General features: G+C 41.9%; 2 protein-coding genes across 4 annotated transcripts in view; one reads left to right on the top strand and one right to left on the bottom strand.

Moving 5' to 3' along the window:
* Rars2 (arginyl-tRNA synthetase 2, mitochondrial) overlaps positions 1–4,030 on the bottom strand; it is a 54,088-nt gene extending 50,058 nt beyond the window's left edge. For all 3 annotated transcript variants that reach the window (XM_050145506.1, XM_050145507.1, XM_050145509.1), the window contains exons 1-2: positions 3,895–4,030; positions 403–476 (exon numbers count right to left, since the gene is read on the bottom strand). In XM_050145506.1, coding sequence (XP_050001463.1) covers positions 403–476; positions 3,895–3,930 — 110 coding nt within the window. In that variant the 5' untranslated portion in view covers positions 3,931–4,030. The remainder of the gene's footprint in view (positions 1–402; positions 477–3,894) is intronic.
* The window catches only part of Orc3 (origin recognition complex subunit 3), a 45,894-nt gene continuing 37,474 nt past the window's right edge, over positions 4,008–12,427 (top strand). Inside the window, exons 1-4 of the mRNA XM_050145505.1 lie at positions 4,008–4,064; positions 8,430–8,484; positions 9,507–9,604; positions 12,114–12,258. Of these exons, the coding sequence (XP_050001462.1) occupies positions 4,041–4,064; positions 8,430–8,484; positions 9,507–9,604; positions 12,114–12,258 (322 nt within the window). The 5' untranslated portion in view covers positions 4,008–4,040. The remainder of the gene's footprint in view (positions 4,065–8,429; positions 8,485–9,506; positions 9,605–12,113; positions 12,259–12,427) is intronic.

Raw genomic sequence — 12,427 nt, 5'->3', positions numbered from 1 at the left:
TAGCCCTAAACAACAGTTCTCTATTGCTTGGAAGTCTTCAAATAAAACCTCAAACAAAAACCGAACTGGGAGATAAACATGGTACAATAGTATTCAAGCATCAGATGATTATACAAGTTTCAATAGTCCTTCAAAAGCTCTGAGATTATATAACCATATTGTCATTCTCTTATTGTTAAACAAATTAGAATCTCCTTCCTAAAGACTGACATAATTGTTAGCAAAACCAAACATGAGAATAATTAACAAAGGAATAATCACATTCACCATAGATACCTAAATAGAACTATAATTTTATAATATCAATTATAACAAGTTGAATATAATGAATCATAACTTTAAGGTTTATTCTGCAAATTGAAGAGATAAGTAAAATTTCAGATCACCGCAAGTATACTTAACTCTTTTTTTGAAACTGGAACTGCAGATATTGACTTGATCAAGCTTTCTGGTGGAAGGGCCAAGACTCTGGAAAGCTAAAAGTAAAAAAGAACAAAACAGGATAAAATTGTTGCTATATCTATTCCAGAGTGAATGGGCTACTACTAGCAATAAAAGAAATGTCATTAACACACGGAACATAAATGAACCTCGAATACATGATGTGAAGCCTATATTAAAGAGGTATACAGAATGATTCAATTTATCTGATAGCCTCGAAAACACAAAACTGTCAGACTGAGGTTAAGATTTCGGAGTGTCAGGGGTTGAGTAAAACATAAGGATCTGACTATTAAATAGCAAGCAGGACTACTTGTCTTTCAATGAATTTTATGTTTGCCAGTTTAAAAAAATCTAAAGAAATATACAAAAAAAGATATGAATCACTGAGAATCCAAAACTATTTTCCATTAAAATAATATTTATTGAGTAGCTAATGTGTACCAGACAGTATTCTAGGCACTGATACTATAACAATGAACAAAACAGAAAAAAAAATTATGGCATTTAGTAGAAACAAGTAAATATTAGAGAAAAATCTGATCCCCATGCCTGAACCCCATAAAAGATTTACCCATCAGAATAGCAGGTGTAAAGAAACAAAACAAAAAATAAAAATCAAAGCAAAGGCCATGGGCTAACTCAGCGGTGAAGCACCAGCTACTTGCCCTGTTGGTATGCACGAAGCCCAGGATTGCTCCTTAGTGCACAAATAATAAGTAGAAACAGTTGCATCTTTGTTTGTAAGAAACGTCTCTCATGGTTATGCTGTTTGGTGGTATAGGCATTTCCATGTTCAGAATAATTCTGTGACAGGCACATGGGACTTGGTTATTCCTAGGGTGTGTGGCGTATGAGAGGAAGAACTTTGTCAAGCAGAGATCATGACAGAAAACCACAACCATGCAGCAGTGGAGACACGCCTCCTAACTTCGGTGTAAGCAATCTGTTTGAGAGATGACTTCTGGGAACTGGATGTTGCACCGAGAAGAACAAGGAAGGAGAAGAGTTTACAGAAGATTGTACCAACGGGGCTGGCTCAACTGGCAAAGCGGTTGTCATGACCGCACAGGGAGCTGAGCTTGGAACCCCAACTTAACTCTTGTAAGAACTGAGCCTGGTAACACAGACCTGTAACTTCCAGGGCTGGCGCTGCGGAGAGATGAGGCATTAGGGATGAGGAAGAAAAGGGCCTAAAGCTGCATATAAAATAACCAAGTAGATCAAATAAGGAGGATGGGGGAGGGGAAATATGATAAAAATACACGGCATGGGTTTTTTTTTTTGCATAAAAAAGGAGGACAGGGCTATGTGCTAGTATCAGCAAGCCAGTTGCCTTTCTTGAGGAATATATGTAAGACACTGTTGCCCATGCATAGGAACTAAATTGTACCTATTTTTGGAAGGAGACCACTCCGGACTGCCCCACAGACAAGGAGTTCTGGTACAGGTAACCAAGAAAAACTGCAGCTCCACCTTGGCAATGTCAAGGAGAATTCCCAAAAAGAAGCTGTGTGGGCAGTAGCTAAGTGATGAAATCTCCACTGGTTGTGCAGAGTTTGGAATGTTACACTTCCGAAGCCTAATCGCAATTCCTCTTGGCCACGCCCACCTCTGGACCTAATATCTGGAGACCACTACCTAGGCCTAACTTCCTGACAAACACAAAAACCTTCTAGGGTGCATTAACAGAACCCTAGCTCCCACCCAGCGAAGGGCTAAGAGTGCTGTCAGACAGCATCCAAGGTCTCCAGAAGCGTGAACCCCATCTTGTAACCTACCTCACCAATGGTTCCACCAATATATTTCTTAAATGCTTTGATTTATAACATTCTTTTTTGTTATTATAAATACTCCATTAAACTGCTTCCATACTGGAACTATGGAAATTGGTGTACCATAAATCCATGTTCTGTTCCTAGGCCACGGTTACTAAAACTTGGCTCCAGAATTAACCATCTCTTATCCCTTTAGAGTTGAGAGCCGTAGATTAGCTACGACAGTAGTTAGGATAGGTGTTAATTTCTGCCATGGTGAAACTAAACACTGGCCACATAAAGATGAGAACAAAGAAAGCGGAGGCTAACTCAGGGCTTACAGTTCCTGCCAAGCCCCTCCTATGAGCAGCAACACCTGCAAGGCGCACCGATTAGCAGTGCCTTCCCGGGATAAAGGACAGCAGAGAGTCACGGACAACAGCTGGAAAGGCAAGTCAAAGACGGAGAAAGGGGCCTTCAAAGTATGACCACTTCCCTAACTGAGCAAGTAGTGTGTAACAGCCTGTGGTCATCTCCCTGGTGGGCCAGAGGGACACAGCCATTGGAGAAACCCTGATAAAACCTGCCCCACCCCCACCAGTCCCATAAATGGAGCCAGACTCCCCAACCCTAGCTTTCTCTTCACTCCCCTTTCCGAGGCAGAAGCCGGCCTCAGTAAAAAAGCATTGTTTCATTCTCTCTGTCTCCCGTTTTTCTTATATTTTCTGTTGTCTTCCCCAGACAGTCAAATCTTTCTTTGCCTGTCCCAGACAATGAATTCAGCTCAGGCCAGAATCACCATTACACCTGGAGCTCCCTGGGTAGGCAGCCTAGCCTAGCTGAATGGGTAAACCCCAGGTTCAGTTAGAAACCCTGTCTCAGAAAACGGTGCTCGGTGACTAAGATATACAAACACACCCGTCCTCTGCCCTCTCCACATGAAGGAACACACACACAAATGCAGACAGACACACAGATTGGACATTAAAGTCATTGATATAAACGGTGCTTAATGTCTAAGAAGCATATGCTACATCTCCAGAACTGCCCAAAACAACTCAGTCACACTGAGCCTAAGTTTGTGCAGACCTCAAGGACCGGCTGCTGGGAACAAATGAGGGGTACAAGTCCCTTAGCCACGCAGGTTTTTCTACACAGGCTCTGGGAATTCGAACTCTGGCACTTTTACCCAAGCAGCCATCACCGCAGCCCCTTCGCATGAATTTTTTGTTTGTTTGTTTTGTTTTTCAAGGCAGGGTTACTCAGTGTAACAGCCCTAGCTGTCCTGGAACTAGCTCTTGCAGTCCAGGCTGGCCTCGAACTTCACAGAGACCCTCCTGCCTCTGCCTCCGGGGTGCTGGGATTAAAGGAGTGCACTTATACGCCTGGCCCTTATTTTGTCTACTTTATTCAACGCTCTAAAATATTTTATTTAGAAACTAGATATAATACAGGGTTACTGGATGAAAGCAAATAATGACTACAAACGAAGGAGGACTAGTAATTTCTACAGGGTCTAATCACGACCCACAGCCACTCCTCCCGGGTTAAAGCATGACGAGCGGGATTGCCAAGACAGGGAAGCGCCCAGTGCTTTCGCGGGTCGTCCCCCTCCGCTGCTCGGGGAGAAGGCAGAGCCGGCCTAGGCTGCACCCCGCGGCCCCGGCACCCGTGGGCTCGCCACTCGCGACTGTACCTGACAGGCGATCGACCTACGAAAGGCGCACGCCATGCCGACCCGAAGCCCGCCTCCGCACGCCCCGCCTCCGCGCCGGAAGTCGCTTGTGCTTCCGCAGGGGCGCGCGGAAGTGTTCAGTGCGCAGGCACACGGAGCCGTGGATTATGGCCACTTCCTCGGTGTCCAAGGTACGTGGGGGTGGCGCTTGCCGGTGCCTCCGCGGTGCCTCTTTGGCAAGCACGGCGAGGCGGAGGTTTGACGGGCGTTGGCTCCGGCTCTGGGAAGAGCAGAACTCAGGTCCGGGTTCGAGGCCACCTTTGCTTCGGCCAACTAGGCTGTGGCACCTAGGCTAGCCGACCGGCTGCCCCAAGAATATGTCGCGTTCCCCCCTTCGCTTCCCGCTTTTTTTCCTCAAAAGTACTTCCTGTGCGTTTAATTATCGAAATAAAGACGTAAACAGAACACCTTTCTGTAATCAGGAATATTAATAAGCAGCAGATGTTCGTATTAATAAGGGGAAAGGTTCTGAGAGAAGAGCGATGAACCAGGATTGCCAGGAGACCAGCGAAGATTTAGAGAAAGTGACAGTTTGGCTAAGATCTGAAAAATAAGAATCTTGGCGGGAATGTAAAGCCCTAGGGTGGGAGAGCAGAATGACGTGCCCTTTGCCTTAGGATATAGAGATAAAATAGCACATAGAAAAATCAGGATAACCCGAGAGTGGAGAAAGGGACATTAGGGGGAAAAAAAGAGAAAGTACAAAAATGTAAGTCAGGGGCCTGGCAGTGGTGGCGCACGCCTTTAATCCTAGCGGATCTTTCTGGGTTCTAGGGCTACAGGACAGGCTCCAGAGCTATACAGAGAAACCCCGTCTCAAACACCCTCCCCTCCCAAAATGTAATTCAAAAGAGTGTCCGTGTTGGGGTGTCATGGACTGCCTAGATGGCAGGGAGTGCGAATCAAAATATAGTTTATAAGAGGAGGCTCCCTGCCAGCCTGTTGCTTATTGAGTTAGATAACTTTAAGTTTGCCATTAGCCCCTACCATGTTTCAATAGCACATGTATGTTAAAGCAAGTCCTACTAGACTGTGCCACTGTGCCCTGTAAAGAAAGTCTTCTGTTTTAAGTACAGGGATACTCCTGAGTGAAACTGTCTGATAAAGCTGAAAGTGCAAAGTTCTGAAAGGGTTTGTGTTTGGAGTTCAGGGGTGATACTGCGCTGGATTGGCCTTCTTAAAAGGGATTTATTAGATGTGATATTAACACCACAGACAGGCAGACAGACAGCATGACAGAGGGTGCAAGGAGCGTTCTGGCCCACATGGCAGAGGGAGTCCCTTCAAAGTTTTCCCAGGGTGAGGGTTCTGGAGGAGACCGAAATGTTTTCTGTGTTGACCCTCAGTTCATGGATGCTCGAGGTAACCAGTCTATGCTCAGTTCATGAATTTTAGGGGATGAATAAACACCTTTCCTCCTTGGGCACTTCTAAGGGTGTGGAACAGGGAAGAAAAGAATATAGAAACAAATTACCTTTTTGTTTTGTTTTGTTTTTTGTTTTGAGACAGGGTTTCTCTGTGTAGTCCTGGCTGTCCTGGAAGTCACTCTGTAGTCCAGGCTGGCCTCAAACTCATAGAGATCCACCTGCCACCGCCTCCTGAGTGCTGGGATTAAAGGCCTGTGCCACCACCACCTGGCTAAGAAACAAGTTACTTTAGTTCAAGAAGCCAAATTACAGTTACAGAAATTGTCACAGTTCAACCAAAATGGAGACACTTTACAAATGGTCCCGTCTATATCCCTCAGCTGCTGGGATTAAAGATGTGCACCACCATACCCCATCCCTAATATAAGGTTTTTAAAGATGTTGCTAGAAAAACAGATTTTTAACTGTGCTCGTGTTTTTATTATGGTTATTCCTATTTTTATTTGTCCTTGACTACAAAGTTCCAGGTATTTTAGGTGCCCTATCTCCTAATCATGTTGTTGCATAAAACTTCATTTCTTTTTCTTTCCTAGTTCTGGATATAACTCCGTAGTTTGTGCGTGCTGAGCAAGTGCTCCATTGCTGAGCTGCGTCCCCAGCCTTAGCCCTCTTATTCTAAAATTTACAGAAAATGAGAATTTTTTTCCAGAAAAGCCTTTTTTCTTTCTTTTTTCTTTTCTTTTCTTTTTTTGCCTTCTAACAGAAATAGATCTGTTGGCAGGCTGGAGAGATGGCTCAGAGGTCAAGAGCTTTGGCAGCTCTTCCAATTTCCAGCACCCACATGGTAACTGACAACCATCTATAATGTCCTCTTCTGGCGAGTAGGTGTACATGCACATACATGCAGATAAATCTCCATATACCTAAAATAAATAAATCTTAAAAAAATTCTTAAATAAAAGAAATAGCCAGGCGGTGGTGGCTCACGCCTTTAATCCCAGCACTCGGGAGGCAGAGGCAGGCAGATCTCTGTGAGTTTGAGACCAGCCTGGTCTACAAGAGCTAGTTCCAGGACAGGCTCCAAAACCACAGAGAAACCCTGTCTCGAAAAACCAAAAAAAAAAAAAAAAAAAAAAAAGAAGTAGCTATGTTGATGAATGATTATGAAGTAGCCCTTATATAAACAGGAACTTTGCAGGACCCTTTCAGTAACTCATGGAAATGCCAAAGTTTTTATTTATTTTTCTCCTTAAACATATCAGGTGTTGTTATTTTTCTTACATAAATATTTTTTGGTCTGTCTTGTTTTATTGTTTTTCAAGACAAGGTTTCTCATATAAAAGTTCTGGCTGTCCTGGAACTCGCTCTGTAGACCTCACACTCAGAGATCCACCTGCCTCTACCTCCAGAGAGCTGGAATTAAAGGCGTGCGCCACAACTACCTAGCTTCTTTTCCCATATGTTTCGGCTGATGGCCTTCTAGTCTAACATGGTGAACCATATTACTGTTGACATGTTTATGTTAGTACTCATTGCTTGTGTTCCTGTCCCTGTGCTAATGTTCACGAGATTAACACCCATGCTAGAAGTCTCCATGCGCTGCTGTGTCAGCGCTACCCTTACTGATGTGCAGGTCCGTAGGGAAAGGTGCAGTAATAGCTTGTGTTGGTGCAAGGCACTTCTCCAAAATATGTAGAAGTAGTTCACATAGCTTTGCCAGTTGCAAATATAAGAATACAAGGTACAACTTAATTTGAAACATGTAATCCACATGGCCACTTTATATTTTTTTTACACAGGTGTCTAACACTAGTCTGAGATGACTTTTTTGTCATTTTATTTATTTTAGCTTGTTTTCCATATAAATGGAAATCTTAGGAGGCTATCCATAAAATGCAGCTTTCATTTTTGTAGAATACACCACAACTAGAAACTTAGATGCCAAGTACCAATAGTCAAATATAATAATAAGAAGCTTAATGTGGCTAGAAAATTACCAAGAGAATTAGACAGCCATTTATTTATTCATACCGATCGCCTAATGTGTTTATTAGTACTGCCATAAACACTGAGGAGGTGGTTATAAATAAAACCTATCTGTGCTGGAAATATGCTCAGAATTTATCAGGGAGACAAAGCAAATATGTTTGAATCCTGAGATCTCAGGAGAAGCATTTCTTGCGAGAGAATCCAGGAGGGTTCTCCCCAAGAGATGAGGGTTTGATTTCATTGGTTGCATAGCTAGACTGGCCACAAGCTCGTGTAAGGGAAGATGATTTGAACTCTTGGTTCTTCTGTCCCCACAAGCACTAAGATTACAAGTGTGTAAACCATGCCCTAGTTTTTCTCTTTGTTGAAAAATCATTTATTGTATGGCCCAGGGGCCTGGAGTTCACTTTATAAACCAGGCTAGCCTCAGTCATGGCAGTTCTCTCGCCTCAGTTTCCTAAGTGCGGGATTACAGAGGTGAACGATGAGTTTGGAGCCAGACAGTAATGGGTAAATGGAAAGGAGTTTATTCATTGAAAAACGATGCTGGGTGAAACGAGCCAAAATTATCTACTTACATCCTGGCTGTAGATACTTGGAGTTAATTAAATAAATCATTTTGGAATGGGAGAGTATCAGTGTTTTAAACTTTATCTTTATTTTTTTTTTTTTTTTTTTTTTTGGCTTTTTGGCTTTTTGGACAGTTTCTCTGGGTAGCCCTGGCTGTGTAGACCAGGTCTCTCTCTGTAGACCAGGCTGCCCTTGAATACAGAGATCCGCCTGTCTGTGCCTCCCAAATGCTGGGATTAAAGGTGTGTGCCATCACTGCCTGGCACGTAATCTTTATTTTAATGTATAATTTAATGTTATTTCCCACCTAAGTTTTATGAAACTTGAGCTAAAAAAGTTTGCCTACTTGTTAGAGCGGGTCCTGATGGATTTAGAGAGCAGCTGATGCACTCAGGAGGAAGACATGCACAGTTGTTGAAGACGTCTTTCCTTCTGTATTTCTAAGAAGAACTCCCCTTTTAAAGAACTTGTTTTTTTACAAAGTGTTCGGGTAATTAGATTTGTCGGCTTTGCCTAATTTGACTTTGTGCTTTATTTCTTCTTTTCTTCTTTTTGTTTTTTCTTAAATAGGGCTGTTTTGTGTTTAAACCAGACTTCAAGAAAAGAAAGATCTCTGTGCCAATCGGTAAAGTATCTTAACCTATCACTTTGTTGATTTTTGTTTCCCTAAATCTTCTTAAACTTTAAGTGTGGTTATAAGCAAACCTTCTTTTTTTTAAAAAAAAATTTATTAATTTATTTATTATGTATACAATATTCTGTCTGTGTGCATACCTGCAGGCTAGAAGAGGGCACCAGACTCCATTACAGATGATTGTGAGCCACCATGTGGTTGCTGGGAATTGAACTCAGGACCGTTGGAAGAGGAGGCGGTGCTCCTAACCTCTGAGCCATCTCTCCAGCCCTAAGCAAACCTTCTTGATGTTGGAGGTGATTCAACTTACCAGAAATAGTTTAAAGAAAATTAAGGATTTATTCTTTCATTTATTTATTCATGTATATTTGAGGCATATGACATACATGTGAAGCCACCAGCCATGTAATTATAACAAACTTGGTAATATTATAAAGCATTTTTTATGTGCTGGACTGTTCCAAGCATTTTTTGCTGGTTAAATCCTCTCAGCACCCACATGGCATCTAACAACCATCTGTTGTTAGCTCCAGTCAAAGGGATTCAGCACCCTCTTCTGTCTCTCTTAGAAAAGCACATACCTTTCAACAAAAAAGAAAAAACTACATATTAAACCAAAGACTGGACTAAACTATATCAGTGGAACAAAAACAATCTGAAAAACTGTTGAGTAGAGAAGAGTTGAAAGTAATCATAAGGTAAAGAAGATGAGAATGTGGATGCAAACATTAATGTTGTGCGTATATACCTTGAACTGAAAATCCTTAAGTAGAAGCTTAAAAATTTGTAAGGAATAGGACTTTGCAATTTTAATGGTCCTTTTTAATATTATAAAAATGAGACAAAATTAAATACGAAAGATTAAGTACACCATTTTTCTCCAAGTGCATAGAAAAAATACATGATTCTTTTGGTTTGTATAAAATGCTTTGATACCCTCTCTATGCTGTGTGTCTTTGTACACAGTTTATTGTGTTAAAAAACAAACTGAGTTTCTGTTTTTCTTTTTTAAGAGGATTATTTTAATAATGAGAAACTTGGGTCTGAGGACAGTAAACTTCGATTTGAAACGTATCACTTGCTATGGCAACGGATGAAATCTGAAACAGAGGTGAATAATTTCCTTTTTACATTTCTGTAGTAAAATACTGTAAATCTTGTATTTGTTACTTCCCATATTTCTAAGATTTATTAGATTATGCATAGAAAATGAGAAGTTACAACCAAACACAACTTGTATATCTCAAAGAAAATAATTTGTCATGTTCTAAATATTAGGCCTAGCCTGAGTTACTGGGACATGGTAGTGGCTAAGTCAGAGCTCTACTGTGGTGACACTCACTCTTAGATTCAGGTAAGACGTCCCACAAGTCTGAAAGGAAGCAAATTCTAAACTTGGTCTGACATTCAGTTTTCATGGTTCTGTTTGTTTTGGTTTCCCCTTGAGACGTGGTCTTAACACTAGCTCAGGCTGACCTAGAACACTGCACGTTCTGCCTGTGAGTATCTCCAGTACAGCAAGTCAGTAGCTCCAGTGCCAACAGCTTATTCTGCTCAGCTAATGTTAAGCATTAACTTTAGCACTAGTTAAGCGTAACTAGTGTTTTGGTTTTGAGTGAAAGTTACACAGAGCTTTTGAGTGGGCGCTGGGAATTCTGAGGACCTTAAACTTGTACAGTCTGCACTCTTACCCACTGACCATCTTTCCAGCTGACACTTTCTAGTCTCTTACTGTTTCCCATCTATCTTTATCACTTTATACTTCACTTTGCTCTTTGATGTTTTCCATGTAGTCCTTGAAGATACTTGAGTTTATGGTCTCCAGGTTAGGTTATCTTCTAGTTTTCTTTTCTTTTATTGGTTTTTTGAGACACGGTTTCTCTGTAGCTTTGGAGCCTGTCCTGGAACTCCCTTTGTAGACCAGGCTGGCCTCGAACTCACAGAGATCCGCCTGCCTCTGCCTCCCGAGTGCTGCGATTAAAGGCGTGCGCCACCACCGCCCGGCCTAGTTTTCTTTTCCTAAGATTTATTTTACTTGTTGTTATCTTGTGTATGGGTGGGTGGGTGCACATGAGTGCAGGTGCCTCAGAGGCCAGAAGAAGGGCACTGGATTCACTGGCGTTAGAGTTAACATCAGGTCTTCCACTGGGAACTGAGCTGCAGTCCTCAGCCTGAGCACTCTGCTCTTTTAACTGCTCAACTATCTCACAAGCTCCTGTCTGTCTTCATTTCTTAATATCCCTATAGCGTGTGTTCTGACATCATATCCTTCTAATCTGCCACCAGCTCATTCCCCTGTTTGAGGCAAATGCAGCTGTATCCCAGACTTTGGGATGTGTTTTGTATAGCCCCCCTTACCAGTTCTGCCTCCTTTACCCTCTGACCTTCACAGTGGTGCCAAATTAGCCTTTCACTTCTTATAACTGTTTGGGTGTCCTCCTTATAGTATAAAGTCCAAATCCTTTGAAATCATGGTGTTTGTTTCACGACTGAGACTTTTACCTGTTTGTGCAGCCTCTGTTCCTCTCGTGTTGGATTCTTTCATACTGTGTAGTGGTTATCCAATGTTTCGTGCTTTCTTTATTTCTACAACTTCTCCTTCCACCTCACTTTGCTTCCTGTCACCCTCTGTTTCACCAGATAGTGCTTTGATTCAAATAACTTACCTCTTCAGCCTACAGTAGATGGTTCCAGTTTCTCCCACTTCATCCTGTCCCCCTCAACCCTAGCAGCACCGCTGAAAATGTTGTGTATATCAGAATTCAGTGGGCAGTGATGGCACATGTGTTTAATCCCAGTACTTGGGAGGCAGAAGCAGGCAGATGTTTGTGAGTTTCAGGCCAGCCTGGTTTAAAAAGCAAGTTCCAGGACAGCCAGAGCTATTACACAAAGAAATCCTATTTCAAAAAACAAAACAAACAGAATTCAGTTTAAGGTTCATCCATCTTGCCCTTCTGTTCTTCCCTCCCTATTCATTGTGTACTCCTCATTGTGTGTTTATATATTTGTGTGTTTCCCCCTTCCGTTAACTCTCAATACACTGTGTCTGAAGATATTTGTGTGGAGTTTTCTCCTTCTTTTATTGCCTTTCAGTACATTGTGTGTTGATATATTTGTGGGGCTCTTTTACCCTGTTAATTTATTGCCCCCCAACTGAAATTACTGAACATTCAAAGGGAAGAAAAAAATCGAAATTTCCTTGCACCCGATGTGATGGTTTGAAGGAAAATGGCCCCCCAAAAAGAGTGGCACTGTTGTGAGGTGTGTGGCTTTATTGGAGTAGGTGTGACCTTGTTGGAGGAAGTGTGTCGCTGTGGAAGCAGGCTTTGAGGTCTCATGTATTCCCAAGCTATGCCCAGTATCTCTGACCAATTCCTGTTGCCTGTAAGAAAGATGTAGGACCCTCAGCTACTTCTCCAGCACCATGTCTGCCTGCACACCGCCATTTATCACCATGATGATAATAGAGTAAACCTCTGAAAATGTAAGCCAGCCCAATTAAATGATTTCAGTTATAAGAGTTGCCTGTTCACAGCAATAGGACCCTAAATAGGTTAGGGAGAGAAATGCCAGATTACTACTATTAATTAATAATTCATGAAATTTTGCTTTCATTGCAGCAATTACAGGAGGAATTAAATAAAAATCTGTTTGATAACCTAATTGAATTTCTGCAAAAGTCCCATTCTGATTTCCAGAAGAATTCAAGAAACTGGGGCTGTCAAATGAAACTCAGAGAAATTCCAACTGCTGCTCTTATTCTTGGTATGTATGCATCTGTTTATTCTTGCATGCCTGTGCCTATTTTTTTAATTGGTGCTTAATGAACTATCATCTCCTGTAATCAAGAGGTGTCTCTTGTTCAAATAAAATTTTATCAATTTTGATGGTGTCCATAGCTTTTCTTCTCCTGAGGAAAATTGCATTCTGGTCA

This window comes from Alexandromys fortis, unplaced genomic scaffold (genome assembly GCF_014885135.2).
Source record: "Alexandromys fortis isolate MF-2015 unplaced genomic scaffold, M_Fortis_MF-2015_v1.1 scaffold_2_26212498_36691700, whole genome shotgun sequence".
Classification (NCBI taxonomy): Eukaryota; Metazoa; Chordata; class Mammalia; order Rodentia; family Cricetidae; genus Alexandromys; species Alexandromys fortis.
This window is presented reverse-complemented; position numbering and strand designations above follow the sequence as displayed.